Source organism: Epargyreus clarus, unplaced genomic scaffold, assembly GCF_041222505.1.
Source record: "Epargyreus clarus isolate Ecla_fem2 unplaced genomic scaffold, WU_Ecla_fem_2.2 ptg000024l, whole genome shotgun sequence".
In the NCBI taxonomy this organism is placed as follows: Eukaryota; Metazoa; Arthropoda; class Insecta; order Lepidoptera; family Hesperiidae; genus Epargyreus; species Epargyreus clarus.
Window position 1 is genome coordinate 12,328,617 of NW_027332231.1, and position 23,879 is coordinate 12,352,495.

Sequence of the window (23,879 nt, forward strand, 5' to 3'; positions counted from 1 at the left end):
ACGAATATATTTTATTGATCACGTTTCTGTTGTCTACCATGTGTGGAATGAGTAATTATGAGCACTTTAATCGAATCCATTTCAAATAGGTATTTAAATAAGTTACAAATTTTCAAAATTTTAACTACTAATGTTCGAGTTTCAGATGAGTACAATACTTGTATGTGCAATGTATGTGTGTATTTATAGTAGGTTGCAGTACAGCGCCATCTTTTGTTAAACTATTGATACAAAGTATGAATGGCTATGGTACACAAAGGTGGTAGAACTTTCTGACTTAGTATATGGTGGCGCCACCGTGGCGTCTATTATACATTTATGGTTTATTTGAAAAAAGTAATAATTGATTCCTTAATAATGTAATCTCCCTTTTTGTTTACCACTTATTCCAACCGTTTAAAAAAGTTTTGAATATCTCTTTGATGTTTAATACTTAAAAATCAGTCAGTTCTGAGTCGAAAAAATATTCATAGGCGCGTCAAATACTATTTGTTGTTATAGTATTAGTGCAGGTGAGGTGCATTCAAACATTTCATGAAATAAATACACTTTATTTAATACCATGTATACATTTTAAATACCATGTACAGTACACATTTCATTCCACTTTCATTCATCATAATTTACAAAGACTGATGCTTCTGTTCAGTAGCTATAACCAGAGTTTGCGTCAAAGCTGCCCTGATGGTTAGCTGAGCCGAAACCCTGGCCAGCTCCAGGCCTTCCTGGCCTGCCGCCTTGGTGTGCGTCAGGGTGGTAAAGTCCTGGAAGGTAAGAAAAATCGATATTAGATTTTAGATTTTAAATAAGTGATGATTGGTAGGAGAATACCATAGAGATAATATGTGCGATATGAAATTTATTATCAAAGTCAAATTCTAATTATTTTCCCAAGAGCAAAAGGTCTTATGAAGCTAATTTGAAAATTATATTATGTAGTAAATGGAAATTTTAAGATATCTGTAATATCTATATGTATGTCCGGAGATATTAATATCAGTAAGTCAGCCCAAAATCACCAAATTAAATAGAGATAGTGTTTATTAATACTTAAGACACTATCACTAGTACTAGTAGGTACTTAAGACAGCATGTTGCTGTCTTAAGGACTAAGTTACAACCCCTTTTAATGAAGTCGTAACTTTGATTGTTTTTTTTTACCAAAAAACTCAGAGATTTTAATTTATTTTTATGAATAAAAATCATAATTTTATGAAATCATATTTTTATGAATAAAAATCATTCTTCATCATTTTATTTGTCATTTAGTGTAGGACACCAATACCTATTTATAATTATGGCCTAAAAAGTTGTTACGTTTTTAAGTTACCGTCATCAAAGATCCCAGCAGCCTCATCCCTCGCATTCTGCTCCAGCGCCAGCAGGATCTCCTTGGGGGTGGGAGGCGGCACCGGCAGATGGTCGCCCTGGGGCTGAAAGCCACCCTCCCCAGCAGTGAAAGTCACTGTGTAGGTCTGACCATCATCTCCTTTGTACGCGAAGCCACCTCGGGTCTGGTCAGCGTTGCCTCCCTCCTCAGCTCTGATGCCGTTTGAGGTTTCATAGCTGTAGTGGAATCCTGAAAATATTGGTTACATATTTTTTTTATACCTATAACATCTTTTTCATGAAATGGAATTAGAAAATAAGCAGTCCATCTAATGACAAGTGGAGTACCCACTTCAGTAGTGTCCCATAGACATATGTAATCTAATCTTGATGGAATTTTAGTTGCACCTAAGGTGAGACACAGGTATTTTGTACTCTTGAGGGCTACATAAGAATGCTTTGTTGATATGTGTTTTTCTTTTAATTTTCAAGTTGGTGCAGCAGCATCGAGTGTGCTCCAGTCCTTGTTATAAAAGAAATCTGTCTCAAGAAGAGTTGCAGTAAAGAACACAGTTTAAGCAAGAATATTAACTGGCTTACATTTAAAAAAAATGTTTATATATGTTATTTTAAATACAGAGCTGCGGGTTCAATCCCTGGCTAAGTTAATTTAATAGATGCATTTAAAATTCTGTTTTGGGTATATCTAATTGTCTATGTTAGCCATTATAATACGGAACCGTAAATTGATAGTTTAACTAACCTTCTTCACCAATCTCCTGATCTAGCCTTAGGATATGGGCATTCTTCTCAGCGGCTTGCTGTGGTCTGGTGTTTCCAGGGCCAGAGCCATGACCATGGCCATCGTGGCCGGGACCCTGGTTCGGTGGCAGGTAGCTGTTGGGCAGCTGAGCAGCGGAGCTGAAGGCTACGAAGGTTACGAAGATGATCTGGAAAGGATTTTAACAATTATATGTTGTTGTTTGTGGTGATCCGAATTTGCGATTTATTTTGTAAGAAATTTAAAGAAATAATATAGATAATTGATATGGATTTTTAGTTGTATACATTTTTCCAAATATACAGACTGACTTATATATATATTTGCAGCTTAAAACATAAAAATAACTTCTTTAAGTGTACAATTGTGAAGATTTAAAATAAATTGTTTGAAATTGTTGACATAATGCCTAATAAAAATTTAGATTAAAATTAAATTAAATGAAAAACAAGATGGAAAATTACATTAAATACAAAAGAATAGTAATTATATTCTAACAAATTGTTTTCCAAAATTTTTGGAACTCACCAATTTCATTTTGAAAGAATTAATTTTCAAAAGACAACTGTAAAAACAAGTTCACTTGCAGAACACTTGATTGCACTGATTTTTTCAAAATTCTCTCGCCTTTTTATATGCAAAGAATAATCGGAATTATGCTATTAACCGGCCATTACTGGATGACATCGGTGCCATCCTTGAGTTAACATGTTACATATGGGTTTACTTTCTATCGTGCATCCGAATTTTTGGCAGTCCGGTTTTTGGCACCTCAAATTCAAGTAATTTGACAATATAAAACAATAAACACAATATAATAAACATTAATTTGGAATTTGGTCTTGTGTTATTCCAGGGTTCAAATCCGAGATATCTCCGATTTATTAAAGGAATGTGCGTATTAGAAATAAACATCCATGAGAAAACATTATGAGAAAAGCTACCTAATACAAGTTTTAAATCTAATATGCACATAACTTATAAAAATTCAAAGGTACATGCTGGAATTTGAACCTCGGACACCGAGAATGCTCGGACAGCTGAATTTCAAACCACTAGGCTATCGCTTAATTAAAGAATTAAATATTACATAAAACACAAAATCTGGTCCAAATACTTGCCCTTCACCCGACCTTGGACCGTCCAAGTCGTGACGTCGTGACCATATGAATCTGGGCCATAACCCATAACCACGTCATAAGTGTGGCAATGACTTGATGTTACATTTGATGACACTACTTCGTAGTATTTCGTAGTACCCATGGAGGAGCAAACGAACATACTGCTGCTACTGCTGCCAATGAACATCTATTATTAATCCCAGGAAGGATTGGAGCCCTTCTTGAGATCTTTGTATTTCCTGGTGGTTTATTTGGAATACGTTATAACCACACCGTTCAAACCAGAACACAACAGCACTTAAAACTGTTGTTATTAGGGTGTCCAATCTATCCTAGATCGATGTCATCGATATAAGTATATACTACAGGAATTGTAAGCTCACCCCCTAGAGGTAGTAATGTATCTGTGTCTAACTCAGGTTCCCACCTGTGTTCAATGGTTTGGTGATAATAATTACATACCTCTATTATAAGTCAAAACATATAGTCAGTTCCAAAAGAAAATGATCACATGCAGATTTCCAAAAAAACATTTAAACCGAAACTTAGATAAGTAGTTCAACACAACTACCATCGGAATTAGATGAATGTATAGTAAAATTTTAAAACTATAAGATCAACGAGCTTTTGCCCGCGGCTTCGCTCGCGTTACGAAGTAATATTTTCATCCCCTTTTTTATCTCCTTGGTGGTAGAATTGATCAAAATCCTTTCTTAGCGGATGCCTACGTCATAACATTTACCTGCATGCCAAATTTCAGCCCGATCCATCCAGTGGTTTGGGCTGTGCGTTGATAGATCACTATGTCAGTCAGTCACCTTTGAGTTATATATATTTAGATAAGTTGTCAAATGTAGCTGAACATAGCCCCTACTCTGGAATGACTTTCAATGGTTTCAAACCTTTGTGGTGACAGAAAAGTAATGATAACCTAGTGGTTAAGAAACTCGGCCTCTTGATCGAAGGGTCCGAGGTTCAAATCCCAGGCACGCACCTCTGATTTCTTAAAGTTATGTGCGCATTAGATATTAATTAACACTTACTTAAACGGTAAAGGAAAACACCGTGAGGAAACCTGCACGTTAACGTATTTAAAAAAAATGTTTTTAAAAGTATGTGAAGTCTACAACACGCACTTGGCCAGCGCGTGGGACTATGGCCTAATCCTCATTCTGAGAGACCCGCGCCCAGCAGTGGGACAGTAATGGCTTGATGATGACGATGATAGTGACAGTGTATTAGTGCATAATCGATCGCGAATTCAATCTCATTAAGATATAAAACGATAACCTTATCATGATACTATAATTTTATTACGCGTTGTAACGAATTCACTCGAAAGATGCCGTCATCCCAACATCGCGATTGGGTATGGTAATCGGCATTCGTTCCAAACAATAATCACAAACTAGTTCCTTTGTCATATCCTCACCTACTTCTAGCGCTTTTTGTACAAATTCATAAGGATTCGTTAATTAATTTTGCGTTTGCTGGAGTATGTTGAAGGCTAAAAATCGCACGATTGTTTAACTTTTTTGTGGAAGTGTCAAATGCGCTTGCATACCACTTTATGGTGGCACAGCACATTGATATTTATCGCATCGCATCGCAGGTAGAATTGAATTAAGTCACGGATGTGATGCCACCTCTAAGGACTTTTAATAGTCCTCTTGTATTTTTAGTGTAGTCATATAAGTGTCGATACCGGCCGACAGTAACTCACGGCGCGCAATACAGTTGTTTAGGCCCGCGGGTCTTCCAAGAACCTCTCATTACCCGCGGACGAGTACCATTAGCGTACCTGCGGTCCCGACAAAGTGCGTCTAGAGAAACGTCGTGGGGTTTAGCCGTGGGAGTCCTTATGTCCTCTCCACTGCCACTGCGGCTGAAAGGATCCTAAGCAGAATTTCCTCCGAAAAAATAAATAAATAAACGGACCTATCATTGCGGTACGCGGGCCTTCCTAGAATATACATATTTGTCCGTTTTTTCGACATCAGTTTGAAAATAACATTTTGTGATTCTACTTAACAAACTTATTTGTCGTCAAGATATCAGAGACTACTTACGAATGCCACCTACCATAACCATGAGTTTATGGCATTCAGGCATATATGAATAGTTGTCCAAAAGTTTGCCGTCTGCTGGTCCATATTGTGCATTTTATTCTCAGATAAGCCCGTTTCCTATTCAAATTTATCATCATCTACGTGACTGATCATCATTATAACATCATCCAAATTAGCTATGTAGTCAACCAGCCAACTACTGACCAAATTGTGATGCTGACTTAATACATATCAAAATTCGCACGCTCCATAAAGCTATGAGGAGATCCTCTTGATTTAAATGCTAAATTATAACAATTCAGACTTAGATGATTGATATTGACTAATATTTACATGGTGTCATACTTTGTAGCACCAATTATTAATATCAAACGCTTACCTAAATACCACCTAAGTTAGCTCATGAATACGTTTTGTCATCGATTGTTAGATCAGCTATTGTAATAGATATGCGTGAATTTACCAATGTTTCGTAAGATTTAGGTAGATCTATATCTCTGATTTTACAACGTTATGTGCGTATTATAAATTAATTATCACTTGCTTAAACGGTGAAGGAAAACATCGTGAGGAAATATAAATACCTGAGAGATTTATAAAAAAGACAAAAAATCTCTCAAAGGTATGTGAAGTCTACCAATACGCACTTGGCCAGAGCGGTAGACTATGGCCTAATCCTTCTCATTCTGAGAGGAGACCCGTTCCCAGCAGTAGGACACTAATGCGTCGATGATGATGATGTTGATGATGATAGTTAGATAGTTAATTGTATCAGGCGTTACTTTCTCCCATGCTGTAATGTTAGGGTTAAAAGGCCCTAAAAGGCGCTTTTTACCACTTTACTTTTAGGATACACACGTGTCGTGGTTGCCATGGACATACACAAATAGTTAGACCTAAAACACACACACACACACACGGACATATACACACATACGAATACACAAACACTTAGACCCAGATCAAAAATCTAAATTCATCGTATAGATATCTGTCTGACCGGGGATCGAACCCGGAACCCTCTGCGCGTTAGACCGGTATGGTGAACGTTCCGCCACGCGGCTAGTCGACTATGGGTGGTGGTTGGGATTGAAACTATTTTGCAAAAATCTGCTACCAATATGTATGATGGTACAGGTGGTAGTAGTTTTAATCCTAACTTTAGAACTATAATTATAGAATTGTGATAAGCAATTCATTACTGTCCTACTGCTCGACACGGGTCTCCTTTCAAAGAGAGAGGGACTTCGACCATAGTCAAAGTGCAAATTGGTAGACCTCACACACCTTTGAGATTTTTTTTAAACTTTCAAACGTATGATTATAAATGACCGAAACCAGGTCCTAATCGTAAGTGAGTAATACATTTTAGGTGGTCACCTGCATTAAAAACGTCATAACCTCAAGACAAATACCAGTTGGCAAGAAATAATTATTATGTACAATGCTGTAAAAAAGTGTAGTTTTAATTGACTCGTCCATGTATATTAATAGTATTTTTTTTGATGTCGAACCTCACTTGAACATCGTGTTCTATCTAATCAAATCATAATATTTTCCACACAATTGATCCTTTACAGAATCCTTTTCAACGTCAATCAACATGTTACTACCGCTTCGCGGGTGTTCCATTTATAGATTAGAAGCACAGCAAAAAATGTATAACATGAGTTTTTATTATAAATCAATTAATCACGCATAGCAACACGGCTTTTGTAACTTTATAAAGTTAAGCGACGTTTGGCGCGCTCGGGAGGTGGATGGGTGGCCGTCAGTGGCTTTTTCGTGCATTGAAAGATACGTTTAGCAATTAATCCGGATTGTTAACATTAGGTAGCAGTCGTTAAAACTTGTCGAAGGCCTTTTAAGTACTTTGAAAAGAATACTATACAGGTTGGACACATTCCACCACAAGTCCTCTAGGTAAGTGTGGTAGATTCTAAATTGCTTCAGCTCTCCTCCAATTATGGGAAGAAATAAAGAAGTACACTATAAAATATTTTTTACAATAATGAAGTAGCAAAAGATCTTGCAATCCACCAGATGATAAATAGACATTGCCAATGGAAATCTGTAATCAAACCCAGACACGACTAGAGTCCCACAGGAGATCGGCCATAAACGTGTTGATAACTTGATACCCCTAAGTACTTGTAACGCCTCGGAAAAGTTCGTCTCTCTTACCAAAACCTTATAACTAATGTACAACAGTGCTTCACAATACTGTTATTAGGTAGAAACAGGTGTGCCTCTGGAGTTCTTTTTTATAATACAGGAGTAGTAGACGAGTATGCATCCACCTGATGGTAAGTGTCTACTGCCATTAATGGACTTATGTAATCAACCCCAAATAGGATTAGATATTCCTACCTGTAGTCGACCACACATGCGCCGCTACCACCAAAGACTAAGCGGTAAGGCCTCGGAAAAGAAGGGTTAGACCATAGTCCACCACGCTGGCCAAGTGTGTATTGGTAAACTTCACACACCTTTGTAAACTTTTTTTAAGAATTCTCATGTATTCAAGTTTCCTCACGATGTTTTCCGTCACCGTTTAAGCAAGTGATAATTAAAATCAGAAAACATACATAAAACTGAAATTTTGTACCTTCAACTTTGCTAAAGATCATCACTTGATCAAATGCATAGTTTACGATTCAATCCTTACTAATATCGATTAAAATAATCAATGTTTTGGTTCCAAAAGATCGATTCTCCGATTAATCGATCTTAGAAGGCCATCCCTAGTTCCCGTGGGATTTCCGGGATAAAAACTATCCTATGTCCTTTCTCGGGTCTCAGACTATCTTTGTACAAAATTTCATTAAAATCGGTTCAGTGGTTTGGGCGTGAAGAAGAGACAACCAGACAGACAGACAGACAGACAGAGTTACTTTCGAATTTATAATATTAGTAAGGATAAGGATTAATACCAAACTCATTTACTACATAACTCAAGCTTCAAGTCTACATAACCCATCTGAACACTTCATTTCGCGTGACAAGTTAATTTTTTAATAGGGTCACATTACATAAACCATGTAGTACTAGACCCACACCCATATAAAGTTACATAAAGATTTGCGACACTTCCAAGCGTTTCTATGTTTCCTACTTGAATTCCTTGTACTGACTGTCAGCGACTTGTCAGCGTCAGTAATAAAGCCCATACATACAGAAAGTGAAGCGATAGCGATGGATACAAATAAATAAGCAAATTTATTGAATTTTGATTTATATTACTTTTATTTTTATGTAATTTACTTTGGGTCAAATCTTGTAAATGAATTTTAACCATTTAAACTGAGCTGAATTTTTTCACATACGCTACGTTTGAATGACAATCTGTGATGAATAAATGAATGAACGTGAGTTCAATATGGCGGACATTTCAAGAAAGCGGGGCGATTATTTTTTACATCCTCAATATAGGTATTGTATGAAAGAGTTTTCAGAGAAGAATACAAAAAGAATAAACTTCTTTTAATAATAATTTATTATTCTGTATATATGTCATTAATTAAACCAATGTAGTAATGTGAAGGTTACATCTCAATTAGACATCTCTAAATAAGGTGGAAATTATACTTGAGTGTTCCTATTTCTGAAAGCTTACATCCTTAATATCTCTACCTTTAGGCCGCTTTCAAATCAGAACATAGCAGTGTTTAACAATGCTAAAGTGTAGTGAAGGTGTTAATCCAATCATTAAAAGACCAAATCAAAAGGATTTATACCAAACCGTTACCAATCAAAGTTTTAATTTACTTGAGTTAGTGTAAATACTCAGTGTGTTTTGGTGATGCTGTAATTACATAGGGTATTTTTTGTTGTACATATTTATATAAATTGTATAGAAAAACTTAGTGTCTTTTCGCATATTATTATTCCACTAGCATCGCTCGAGAAAATGTCTTAGTGTAAACCTGACCTTAGTGTAAGCTTTTGAAATAAAATGCAAACATCTCATTACAACTTTATTGGAACACAAATTGGTTGTACTGTATCTCATGCTGAGCAAGAGAGTGCCTCAGACACTAGTAGTGGTAGCCGGTCTGCTCGTCGAAGGGCTGCTGAGGAATGTTCTGGAAGTTGGAAGCCTTAGGAGCCAGGTACTGACGACTGGCGGCTCCGAAGGGCTCGTCTTGCTGGGCTCCGAAGGTCGCTCCGAATTGAGGAGTACCGTATTGGGTGCTGGGGATGGAGTGGCTCTGGGTGCCAAAGGTCTGGGGGCTCTGCTGGCTGGAGTAACGCTGGGGAGAAGCTCCGAAGGTCGAAGATCCGCAAGTGGTGCACGCAGCTATAATTGTAAAAACAAATCAAATTTAAACACGAAATAGAGCTAAAGATGATTTAGTGTTTGCAAAATTAAATGCTCTATGGTTCATATATATGGTTCAAAATTCAATGAAATTAAAAAAATCAAATTACGATTCATCTTAAATGTGCAACAATAATAATATTTAAACTATTCGACTTTTAATTTAACTTCATAATATAATTATAATTAATTGATTGAATACTTCTTGTAATATTACGTGTACTCGTGAATAATTATGGTAACTTACGTCTGATGGAGGATCCGAAGGAACCAGCGCCGTTGGAGCCCGAAGATCCGTGGTTAGGCGGCAGGTACTGGTTGGTGATCCCTGCACTAGCTCCACCGATCCTTCCGCTAGCTCCAAAACCATTCGATTTATGAGCACCAGCTCCGAATCCGTTCGAGCCACGGTCGGATCCTCCAATACTGTTCGAACTGTAGGCATTAGCTCCAAAGCCGTTAGAACCACGGGTGCTAGCTCCAAATCCATTAGAACCCTGTCCTGACGCTCCAAAACCATGAGAACCAGAGGAACCGAACCCATTTGATCCGGGTGCAGTGTATTGAGATCCTTGGCCACCAAGACCGAAGTTGCCATTAGAGGGGAAAGTATTGGAGCCAGTGCTGGCACCGAAGTTTCCATGAGAGCCTCCTGAGGGTGGGAGGTAGCTCCTCTCGAGGTGCTCCAGCCGGGCGGCGGAGGCCACGGCGATCAAGGCAGCTACGATGAACTAAAATAAAAATATAATTCTTTAATTTAGATATGGGTAAAATATTACAAATATTTTTAACAAGTGTTTTGCACAATCAAGACAGCTTATTTACAGCAGTATTAAGTACTGCCGATTTTGGACTTGAGGGGTGTAAGGCAGAAACTATGAAAATCCGTGAACACTATGAACATCCGTGATCGACCTCATTTGGTAGGCCTACAATGCTATTTGTGATTCATTAGTGACGTCCACAAACGAAAATAGCTACTTACTATTTATAAAAAAAAACTTTCAGCTTGACAGCACTTTATACACCTAGAGCTTATATCTCGTTATTCCCTAATGGTGGCTTATGAAGTTTACAGGTACTATTAAAAAAATAATATTCTATTATCTGGAGGTACATTTGCAGCACAAACATATAATTGGTACACTATATCATCATCTCTATAAGCTTACCTAAATTGCTCCAAAAGGATTAACGTTACCGTATCACGTATAACATGTAGCTATGAGATGTGGGTAACTGGGTCTTACCACAGATGTGATAAGATGATATAGTTACAAAAACTTAATCCACTGTAGAACGGAGCTTAAGTTTCAATGTCACACGTACTTAATTGGTTTTGTTTTGTTTATTATGTTTTTTGTTTTATGTAATCAAAAGTTTGTTGGCAAGCTTATGTGGTTGTATCAAGGATTTGTCTAGTAAAATTAATGATTATGGTTTAATGTTGACATTGTGTAATTATTTTATTTTACCGTTTAAATATAAAATTTATTCTATTTGTTTGTACTAATAAATTCAAATTATATAAATATTTTTTACATTTTAGGTAATAGCTTTACTCATGTTACCTATTATATTGTTAATAAAAATATTACAAGTATTATTAAGGATTATTTACAAACCAAACGAAATATTTTAAGTTTATAGCACGCAAAATTAAGCTTTGAAATTATTTTAATAGAGAAAAAAATGTACTGTTTTTAATAAAATCGAAATATATCATTGATGCAGTGATGTAAGTAAATATTATTTTCTCAGGTCCTCAAAGATTTTAAAGCACAATAGTTCAAAGTTGTGCGATTGAAAATAAGCTCCTTTTTAATGAGCTTTTCCAAAATTTTCAGCAATATGAGTATTATATCTTTATATTTTTATTAAGACTTATTATGTAATTAAAATGCTCTCAAAAATTAATATTTTTTTTTATTTAAGGGGTAGATACCCTAAAGTTTTGGGTGTAGAGTCTTCGGTTAACGGTTCTATAAAGCTTCAGGTAACCTTACATGTTTAACAATGTATTAAAAAGTAGAGTATTTAATTTTAGAATATTAATAATAAATATTATTTTTAAAATAAACATCAAGGATCTTTGTCTAAAGTTCGATAAAAATATTTAATTTTCCTAAACAATTTTGAAATAAAAATTAAATCACTTAAAAAATATATGATTTATGGATAAATAAAAAATAAAGTCATTTAAAAATGTGCTTTAAGGGTGAACTTCAACAAAGTTTCAATCACTTAAACTTGCCTATAGAGCTTTGCGCACTAACACAATGCTTAAAACATTTAAATATTTAACAATATGAAAATGAAAATGTTACCGTTTTCATGTTGTCCCGGCAGGTACTACTAAATTGGAAGCAGTCACAAAACTGTGCAGAAGTGTACTCGCGAACCCATTTTATACGGAATGTCCGCGCGATCCTGATCATCACACGCGCTTTTGACGTAATGCTATTCTTAATGAACTAAAGATATCATATGCCACGTAATTAGTTGCCAACTGTCGTACACACGACGGGGAAATATAAAAGGGAAGTCAGAAACGACCATCCATAACGTTGAAAGTTGTAAGTACCTGGGACTAGGGGAGGGCTGGCAGGGCTACTGCCCCGGTACCTGCACAAGAGAGGGTCCATAATAGAGATAAAATTATCAAAATTTCACGGGTCAGCAACTTATATGTTATTAAGCAGTTTATTTATCAGTTGATTTTTCAAAGTTATGTGCGTATTAGAAATTAATTATCACTTGCTAAACGGTGAACGAAAACATCGTGAGGAAACCTGCATACCTGAGAGATTTATAAAAAAAAATCTCAAAGGTATGTGATGTCTACCAATTCGCACTTGGCCTGCGCGGTGGACTATGGCCTAATGCTTCTCATTCTGAGAAGAGACCCTTGCCCAGCAGTTTATTTCGCATTTTACAGACAATAGTTGAACTTAAATAATTACTATATGCATTTTTAAAATAAAGTTATTTCTTGGAAATATTTTTTTGAACTCTATATTGAAAATGGTTTTCCGAATCGTAGAACTCAATACTGTTTGGTTTGAGTCACATGCTCATGGTTCCAAATGGGACAGAAATCCTAAGCATTCACAGGTGCCTTTACCTCAAATCGACATCCGTTTCTTACAGAAATAGGTATGGCAGTGACACTTCCACCTTAGACAATAAGTTTTATTTTAAAATTAACATAAGTTTGTCTTATTCCTTTATTATTCATACCTATACATACTCTACAAAACTTACAGTGAAGCTAAAAAAATCTGGAGCCTGCGTTTGTTCTTATGACTAAAGCTTTTCTCGTCCACAGTGAAACAAGCGCCTCAACTTTTTCAAGCTACCGCGACCTCGTCTGTCAGATCACAAGGGTACAAGTTTAATTAATATTAGGCTCTAAAATCGATTTCATTATGAAAGCTGTCTTCGTTTCTATAGATAGCCATTGTTCAGGATGTTAGTCGTGGCCATAATTGTAGGAACTTGAATGGATTGCCATTAGTGATTATTAGTTTAGATTTGGCAATGTTTTTGTGCGTGCGATGTATTTCATTATGGAGGCCAAAGGTCCTAAGGTCGTGGTCGTAAAGGGTGAGTATGGGAGTCGAAGACGGGGCTACATGAGTTGGGTCACGATTGAAGTGCGTAGGCATATTTTTGTAGAAATAAAAATATGTTTCGATTACGGAGACACCGGTAATTTATTTCTGCCTGAAAACTGTGTAAGGTGTTAACATCAAGTAGGAATCAAATCTTCTAAGGTGACGGCACTGGCCACTTAAGAGAAGGCTGCATGGTCGTTTGGTCCTTCTAAATTATAACATTAGACGATTTATGACAAAAAAAAACCTGATTGTTTAAGAATATGTAAATAATAAACGAACGAATGTTTAAGCTTAAGAGTGTACCAAAGAATGAAATGTATATGCATATTGTATACGTTCAGAAAAGATTAAACTCTGCAGGCAGATAAAAAAAAATTACAAATGTATTCTAAAAAATTAAAAATAAAAACTATTTCGAGATTTTTAAAAACGGAATTTTAAATACCTTTTATTTCCATTTTCCATTCCAATTATATTAACAAATTAATGTTCAAGAATTTCCCACTATAAAAATGTGTACTACTTACAAAACATTCAAAGAATTTATAATTTTACAAAGATGCAACGTTTGACATTAAAATTTAATTAGTTCACGTACTCACGTAACAGAAGAATCATTAAACTAGCTTTTGCTTTTATTATTTATACTACACTAATATAAAATTGTAGTGTATTTATTTTAAGATTATGCAAAAATTGGCTAAAAAATTGTGATTTGAAATTAGGCCTACATTGAATACGGCTTCAGAAAGCTGAAGGCGCGTGGTTCGAATTTCAGAAACGAACCTTTGATCCCTTGTTATAATGATAAAGAAAAAAATGGCGAGGAAACCTATACAGATATATCGCAGGAGGTAGAACCCTTTGTGGTTCGACTCCGGCGGCACCACCGCCACACCTATTTCTACCTAATAACAGCAGTGTTAGGCGCTACTGTGTTCCGTTTTGAAGGGTGTGGTAAGGGAGACGGACTTTTTCGAGGCGTTCCAGCTTAGTCCTCAGGGGTAGCGGCGTATCTGTGGCCGACCGCAGGTTGGAATATCTAATCCTATGGGGGGTTAATTACAGATGCCCATGGGCGGCAGTAGCCACTTACTATTAGGTGGAGTGCATGCTCGTCTGCTACACCTATATTGTAAAAAAAAAATGTGAATTCTAAGGTTCTACACTTGGCCTGCGTAGACTATGGCCCAAATACCTCTGTCTCTAAGTGGGGACCTATGCCAAACAGTGAGACTGTAATAGGTTGACGACGAATAACTACACCATTACATAACTGTTTTTTTTGTGCCTGTTTTAGGATCATGCAAAAATACTGGCCAGTACTATGACTTAATTGACGACGTTTACTATTAAAGACTAATGGGTTGAAATTAGACCTGCCGATCGGGGGTTCCGAAGTTCGAATCCCAGGCACGCACTTCAGATACTTCGCAAATATATAAGAAAAAAAAACACATAACACCTCCTTACGAAAAGCGCTCAGAAAACTTTGGATAGAGTTCAATAATAGGAAGAAAATGCCACATATTCAGGTATATAGCACCTATTTGTGTATAACAACACGTCATAGTCGTAGAACAAAGTCGGATATAACAAATACCAAACTTTACAGGGCAGCCATTTCAAGTTATTCGCAAACGTCATTTACTATGAGCGCATTTCAAATCCGTCGTTATCCGACTGATCAATTTGAAAACTAAAATACATAGATTTTTTTCTGTAATGCAGTAATAAAATTTAGACAATATGTTATTCAAATATGATAAAAAGTGAATTTCGCATTTTTGTCAAATCCGTCTTTGTTCTACGACTATGACGTAAACAGTGTTAAACGCTGCTGTGTCATTGTTTTAAGGGTGCGTTAAGGTCTCTACCTTGATGAGTCTCTACTAATACGAGTCTCTAATAATACATTCGAACTGAGACCTCAGGGATAACTGCACCTGCGACCGACCTCAGATACGACACCAATTCTTTCTGGGGTTGATTACAAGGGCGGTTATTATTTATTATCAGGTCTACATGCTCATATGCTACTTCTATAATGTAAGAAAGCAAAAAAAATATTAGCTATTAAATATCTATTTAACTTCGTTGAAAAATGAAGTTGGTGCGTCCGTGTTCAAGTTATTATGTTTGACTAATTGAACTTATAATGTTTATTTAGTAAGCACTCAATCTTGAACATGTGCTATTCGCACCAACTAACTAACTAGGGTTGCCAATATTTATTCGCCGCAATATAGTATTTTATGGAAAAGCAAAAAAAAAACAAAAATATTTTTATTAAGTATTTATATTTTTGATCTGTTTACATATACACTTTTTATTATACCCAAAATATAGTACACTATATATTATTACGGTAATGTTGGCAACCCTAAGTTTATTTCGAATTAACTTCTGACCGTAAGATTACTAAAACAGTTTGAACAACCTTTCATCCCCTATCTATGTAAAAATGGTTTCTTGGTGTGTATACCTTCATGTTAGCTAGGTTTACCTAGCTATAACTATAACTATAAGGTATAAGGGTATAAGGTTTAGCTATAAGGTAGACTTAAAAGTCTGCCTTATAGCTAGATTACTTTGTTGGAAATAATACTAGAGAAAAAAAACAACTGCTAAAAATAAGCCTATGTCATGCTAAAATTAGGCTATAGGACGTCCAAAGAAATAGGCATACATACATACATACATACATACATACACACCTCCGCAATCGAGTAGTTAATTATGACAGACAGAATAATTAACTTAACAGTTAAGGAAATTCTCTACAATAAATCCTTAGAGGTGTGTGAACTGTGAAGTCTATTAAATTGCACTTGGCCAGCGTAATGAACTAAGCCCTAAGCCCTTGTGAGAAGTGTCTTAATAAATTTCTAATACACACATAACTTTAAAAAATCAGAGGTACGTGCCTGGGATTTGAACCTCGTACCCTTGGATCAAAAGGTATCTTCGAGATATGGACTTGTGTTCATATGGACATAAATGAGTTGATGTATCAAATTTAAGATTGTACATTGCGTATCTAGGAACAAAATCGGTGAACTATCAAGGAAATCTAGATCATAAAGACACGCTTAATATCTAATACGTTTCGTGATGAACCGAGATCGGTTCAAATCAATTAATTGAAGAATTTTTTAGTTCAATCAATGTTCATTCGACCTTTGACACGAATAAGGAACTAGTTTAAGATATAAAAGCTGGCTTAATCGTGCTATCTTCATTATTTGCTGATGAAGTGTGAGGGTCCGTTTATAGATAAGCGGATTTGTCGTTCGGTAAAATATAGGTTTGAAACAATGCTTTACGTAATCGTGAAATTTAAATAGCGTAAATTTTAACAAATCTAATTTCTTACTGAAAAAAGGAATAGGCATCTAAAATTTTTTTGGCAATAACTTTTTCTGAAAATGGATGTAAGTATCTTTAGATATATATTTAACAAAAATAAAATAATTTCAATTTAAAGTTATTAAACTGTTATAACGACCGAAAAGCTAGTTAGTTTATTTTAGTTAAAAACTTATATATTTTGTATTAAAATACTGTTGTGTTTACTTGTCTGTTCTGTTTCTGTAACTAGTCTATGTAGAGAAAAACATGTAATGATGATTATATTATTCAAACAATGAGTTTACTGAAATTTGTGAAATATTTTTTCAAGATAAAAAGTCCCAATACAATCCAAATACAATGGATTAATTTTAATTTTACAATATAATAATATCTTTACTTAAACGATGATAAACATGTTGATCGAATCTTTTCCCATACAAAGTGCTCCAAATTCACCATACAGCATCTGGACCAAATTAACCATAAAAGGGATTGATCTTAAAACGACGTTAACGTGACGGACAGACAGACATAGAATCAGATCGCGTACGTAAACAGAACAATCGGTGACCATCTCATGACCCGACCGCTTTCCCGGTCGACTTGACTGACTGTGAACGATGAGAGAGAAGCGATAAGCTATGTTCTTGCAGGTGAACGTGCAAAATAATGTAATTGCAAAATTTGGTTAAAATGGCAATAATATTTACAATTAAGATAATGGTATGTGAGCGCAAAATGGACACCGAGTTCAGATGACTCCGGTTGCGTTCGGTAAGAGATTTCGAAGACTTCCATAGCGCTGAGTTTTTAATTAGTAAAAATCTAACATATTGAGTGTAATTGGTACTATACTATTTCCATTTCTTTATTTAATTTTGTGTTGTTTACGTTAAAATGTCACACAGATAATACAGTACTTCATGGACAGGTAGTGATGTGCTGCACATAATTACTATAGGAGCTATAACGATAAAGGTAATACGATAACAGATCCGTTTTTTTTTACAAAATGTAGGAAACTAAACTACCTACTGCTGGATACTTTTGTTCAAATTTATTAACTATAATATTATATAACTTATACTTATAATATTATATTTCATTACAAGAATTACGTATAAATTTTTGATATAATTTTTTGTACGCACCAAAATTATTTCTTATAAAAACTAAATTACTGTATATATACTGAGACGCTACTGTAAGTATACCCATTTCTTTGAAATTTTCACGCAATGACTCCCGAGACCTCATCTTATAAATAGCCCTAATGGCTCTCTTCTATAATACAAAGATTTGATCTATGCCGGCTGCTTTACCCCAAAGCAATATGCCATAGAACATAACACTATGAAAATACGCAAAATATACAAGCTTAGCGGTATCAACGTCAGTCAATTGTCTTATTTTTCTTACGGCGTAAGTTTTATGTATTTGTATTTGTTCAAAATACATATAATAAATATATGCGATCGATATCATTGCTTATTTGATCACAACACTACGAGGAACTGTCATCGAGAAAATGAAGAAATATAAATAGTATAGTTAATTAGTTATTCAATTACGTTTTAAAAAAAGTTTACAAAAATATAATGAACTTATCCAAGTTTAATTTACATGTAGCCAAATTTAACTCGCATATCGCTTGTTGTTCACAGTCAGCCCCTTCCCTAAAAAGGGCTCAAATTGTGTAACAACACTATTTATGGCATCGTCATCATCTTCAAACAAAACCCATTTGCTTAACTTTGAGCTATAAACCTACTTCAAAGTATTTACAATCAAATTTATACTTTAGTAAGTAAGTTTGTTCAAAATTTACTTTTGGTTTTCAACTTAAGTTCTAAATGATTTATTAAGGACTGGGACTGAAAGGCAATATTTCTTCCAAAGGGCGTATTCAGAAATAAGTAGATCTCATTTCGAATTACAAACAAGATGGCTGACATTTGTTTGAGTTTGAGTTCAAGTAATTTCAATGTGTACATTTTGAATCGGGCGGTAATAAATCATAGAGTACTTGATTTAGGAGTTACCTATCTTTGAATTATCAATTAGACTAGAATAGATTAGGAACCTTTAGCCGAGCGGTATAAAGATAAATTTCAGGAGTATTAGTTAGAATCTTTGAACCGGGAACAATTTTTTTTATACTATAGAAATAGCCAACGATCATGCATTTCACTTGATATAAGTGGCTAATGCTGTCCACGTACGTAATAAGTAATCAACCCCGGATAAGATTAGAGTCTTACATGGGATCGATCACAGGTGAGTTGCTACCCCTGAGTAGTTTTCAGGAGTAGCAACGCACCTGTGATCGTTAGAAAGTTAGAACGCCTTTAATAAGTACGTACGTTTACATATATAAGTATGAAGGTGGTAGAACCCCTTGTGGTTCGACTCCGGCGGCACCACCGCCACACCTATTTCTACCTAATAACAGCAGTGTTAGGCGCTGCTGTGTTCCGGTTTGAAGGGTGTGGTAAGGGAGACAGACTTTTCCGAGGCGTTCCAGCTTAGTCCTCAGGGGTGGCGGCGCATCTGTGGCCGACCTCAGGTAGGAATATCTAATCCTATCTGGGGTTGATTACAGATGTCCATGGGCGGCAGTAGCCACTTACCATCGGGTGGACTGCATGCTCGTCTGCTACTCCTATATTATTAAAATAAAAAATAAAAAAATTAAGTTTGAAGGTGGTAAAACCCTTTGTAGTTTGACTCCGGCGGCACCACCGCCACACCTATTTCTGCATAATAACAGCAGTGTTAAGCGTTGCTGTGTGTTTTGAAGGGTGTGGTAAGGGAGACATACTTTTCCGAGGCGTTCCAGCTTAGTCCTCAGGGGTAGCGGCGCATAGGTGGCCGACCTCAGGTAGGAATATCTAATCCTATCTGGGGTTGATTACAGATGTCAATGGGCGGTAGTAGCCACTTACCATCAGATGGACTGCATGCTCGTCTGCTACTCTTATATTATAAAAAAGTACGATTCCATTATGTCTTCCTTACCTTACCTATCATTGCAGAACACAGCAGCGCTTAACATTGTTGTTGTAGTGCAGCAATAGACAAAAATAATAGTAACAATTATAAATATTCCCTTAATAAATATACCCGTACCTACACTTATTTATAAATATACCAATACTACTATTAGCAATTTAAAATTACGTTTTAGCCACTAAACAACGCCTGCGCATCTTTCATTCAATTCCTACCATAAGATGAGTAACGTACTAGAGAACATCTTTTGCAACTAATTCTCAAAGTATCTGCTAGATGGCTCTGATACACATTTTAATATATCTTAGGTTAAAAGACAAATTAAGTAGGTACACGATAACTGACGATTATTTAGTAGATTTTTACACGCAGGATTCCAAGTTCGAGTTTAGGCCAGCACACACACAACACAGCACGTTTAAGGTAGGATTCTAATCTTTTTTGATTTGATACTACGTTTCATAGGTCACCATTCATCTATTAACAGTCTTTACCAACATCAGACAGATTGTGGGTTAGTTTGATTATTAGACACATTAGGTATTAAAAAAAAAAATGAAAGTATAGCTAACTTATCAAATAAGTTGCGTTAGTTCTAAGATGATCACTATAACGATATACAAATACATATATTTTTCTTAGGCACTTATAAAAACACATACATACATTGAATTTGGGCAATGGCCCTCCATTTAAGGCAGTGTCGTAAAATAATAATTTAATATTTGATTCATACAACAAACCTAAGCTAGTATGCAATCAAATACAAATTCATTCATCAGTTAACCTGAGAAGATCTACCGGTTTAGAGCTAGGTCTAAATTAGGAATCTAGATATAGACAAGTACAAATGCGTTTCTTACATAGAGATTTCAAAGTATAATGATATAAATAGCGATGTGGGTATTTAAAATTATCACCTAGCTAATTTTTACATGGCAATTTTACATCTTATATATAAAATTCTCGTGTCACAACGTTAGTTACCGTACTCTTTCGAAACGGCTTGACCGATTTTCACCAAATTTCATATGCATATTCGGTAGGTCTGCTTCTATCTATTTTTCATACCCCTAAGTGATAAGTGTTGTTCACCCTTAACATTTTTTTATTTATATGGCAACACAATGTTTGCCGGCCCAGCTAGTTATAAATAAAATGAGACCTCATTATTATATTTATAATGTTTGAGGTCTATCCATCAGTGCTCAAAGGATCATTGCTTCTAAAAATAGATATTTCCTAGAAAGGGTGATAATATTGCCCCAGTGATCGACTGACATACTCATGAGGTGAGCATGTTAGTTGACAGGAGTGGCAGTGCATGTGATCGGCTTCAGGAAGAACCGCTGTACTATATGGAGCTGTCTACATATTTCCACCACGACACGAATTTCTGACTTTTTACGCTTGCCATTTATCATACGCTGCTATGTATTAATAAGGTGTACCTATCTTATATATAAAATTCTCGTGTCACAATGTTAGTTACCGTACTCCTCCAAAACGGCTTTACCGATTTTCACCGAATTTTATATGCATATTCAGTAGATCTGAGAATCGGCTACTATCTATTTTTCATACCCCTAAGTGATAAGGGTTGTTCACCCTTAATATTTTTTTATTTATATGGCAACACAACGTTTGCCGGGTCAGCTAGTATTGTATAAAATAGATGTATTGTGTATTATGTAAAATAGGTGTAAAATAGAAAATGTGTAGAAAGGGAAAGGGAAGGGAAACATATTTATTAGAGGCGTTCCAACTTTGCTTTTGAGGACAAAAAGTAGAAACGATCTAGGGTAGATGATTACTGGTGGTTGATGATGATGGCAGTAGGCACTTTACATCAGGTGAACTGCATGCTCATTTGTAACTTCCTGTGGGTACTTCCATATTATAAAAAACAAGGTAATTAACACTTACACACATTGAGTCCTTTGGATCATCCACAAAGCTTTACTGCAGATCACCTGTCATTTACTATATCTAAAAAACTTTGGAGTTTTTAACGTAGGTGTTATATTTCACGCTAATCTCACCTGTATTTAACCCAATTGCAGAGGGTAATGTTTTTCGAGCGAATGTATGTTTGTGTATGTTATGTGTGGCTGCCACGTTCTCTCGCACATCCTACAGTCCAAACGGTTTTACAAATTTTAACATATGAGATGTCGTTGGATTCGCCTTATCGTGGGAGTGTCACACTCAGTATGACATGACGTGGGCTATGTTTTTAAGCAGTCGGTTTTTTACTATAATTCTTTATTAATAAAAATAGACCAAAGTCTGGGTAAGCTACTAGTTAAACTCGATTAATGTACCAATCATTCACTGATTTAAAATGCGAAGATCCAACGCCATGTAGTGCCATTCCTAACTCGTATAGCAAAAACCTAGCCCTACCTTTTGCAGATCGAGATGCGCCTAATGTCTATTTATGAAGCCAGAGGTCACGGGTTTGATGCTCGGGTAAATTCCAACTGATGTTGGCTAGATAAAATTGTAGTTACGTCGTGATCTCTAGAACGGTGTATCTTAATCGTGTTAGATTGTATTTGAACAAATATAAGACAGTAAGGTTAATTGTGCTTTAAAACAACATAATTAGTATTTGCGTTATGTTTCAATAATAATAAGCTTGTCCAATTAGAAAAATAAGAATAAAGCAGGGTTGTAAATATTTATGGTTTAAAGTGTAAACTTTTATTAGTTATCTGGCGGCAAAGCCGTCACTCATTCATCCTATATGACGAGGGTGTAACACTACTGTTTTGGTTTCAAGGTCGTGCTATAAATAGATGTAAGTTGGTTAAACTAACTATGTTTGTACGTTTTTTTTGTATAATATAAGAGTAGCAGACGAGCATGCATTCCACCTGATGGTAAGTGGCTACTGCCGCTCACGGACATCTGTAATCAACCCCAGATAGGATTAGATATTCCAACCTGTGGTCGGCCACAGATGCGCCGCTCCCCCTGAGGACTAAGCTGGGACGCCTCGGAAAAGTCTGTCTCCCTTACCACACCCTTCAATCCGGAACACAACAGCGCCTAACACTGCTGTTATTAGATAGAAATAGGTGTGACGGTGGTGCCGCCGGAGACGAACCACAAAAGGTTCTACCACCTTCAACGTATTAAAGGCAAATGAACATTCAGTGCACCTAATGTTTAATCAATACCGCCTGTTGAGTGTTGACATCTGTTACGAGCATGCAGTCCTCTTGATGATAAGTCGCTACTGTCGCCCCTGGACATCTGTAATCAACAACAGAAATGAGTTGAGAAGAACAGTCCTACTTGAGGTCCTCCCCACATGCGTTGAAAATTAATGGGTATACTTCCGAAAGGGGCATACCGCCGATCGACCTAAAATTTGGTAGACTAACATATTTTGACCTCCTGATCACGAATATCATAACGAAACTTGTCGCAAACGCCATTTTGAATAAGAAAAACGAAGGAGAACATTTCTTCGTTCGGTATGCATGATCGCGCATTGCTAACCGATTTAGACTACTGTTATAAGTGCACACACGGTAGCGCGAGCATCAAAGCATAAATAACAGATGTCGCTAAATTCCATTAAAACGATTCATTGAATGGATTGCTCGTAATTATATAACAATTAATTAATAATTAAGATGCCGTGCATGTCACATGAATAGTCCGCTGATCTGAGTTCCTGTTGCGCCATGTTCTAATTAGAATATCTAAGGGTGTCCTCACACTTATTGCTATGAAGTCGGTTTAAGTCGATCAAAAAGACTTATAAAAAGAATATTTAAAAAAGTTTTATAAAGAAGTTATTTAGTAGCGTCGTCTTCTTTTAAGTATCCTTTGATTTATTACGTATATCATGGGGCTGTATAAAATTAATTTGTTAGTCAATTAGGATGTACGATAAAGTGGGTCTAAAATGACGTCACTAAACTAATCTTAAATTATCATTCAAACCAAACGTAAAAGCAAAACTTTGGGGTGGTTGGGGTACTCTGATTTTAAATTTAGTTGCAAGATTTTACCCTCACATACATGAGCTAACAAAGCAAGTTAAGAGTTTGTGAAAAGTTACGAGTATATAGACTCTATTTACGAAGAAGTCGCCGTGCTAACAAGCAAAGGATTCCGGGTTCAATCTGCGCCTGACAAATATTTGAGTGATAATTTATACAACTGTCCTGAGTTTGGGTAGTACTATAGATACCTACTTGTGGTTGTGTGTGGTTACAATTTTGTTTTTTGATAGTGCATGTTTTGGACATATTT

The 23,879-nt window shown here is 35.8% G+C and overlaps 2 protein-coding genes across 2 annotated transcripts; both read right to left on the reverse strand.

Moving 5' to 3' along the window:
* Window positions 1–645: 645 nt before the first annotated feature.
* Window positions 646–2,647, reverse strand: CPR16 (cuticular protein RR-1 motif 16). The gene is made up of 4 exons (XM_073086531.1): window positions 2,639–2,647; window positions 2,093–2,279; window positions 1,331–1,579; window positions 646–764 (listed from the first exon to the last, which is right to left on the reverse strand). The coding sequence occupies exons 1-4, from the start codon at window positions 2,645–2,647 to the stop codon at window positions 646–648; spliced, it is 564 nt and encodes a 187-aa protein (XP_072942632.1).
* Window positions 2,648–9,264: 6,617 nt separating this feature from the next.
* On the reverse strand, window positions 9,265–12,048 carry LOC140752294 (uncharacterized). The gene is made up of 3 exons (XM_073086530.1): window positions 11,949–12,048; window positions 9,869–10,352; window positions 9,265–9,600 (listed from the first exon to the last, which is right to left on the reverse strand). Exons 1-3 carry the CDS (start codon window positions 11,955–11,957, stop codon window positions 9,338–9,340), a joined length of 756 nt encoding a protein of 251 aa, XP_072942631.1. The 5' UTR covers window positions 11,958–12,048; the 3' UTR covers window positions 9,265–9,337.
* Between the last annotated feature and the right edge of the window lie 11,831 nt (window positions 12,049–23,879).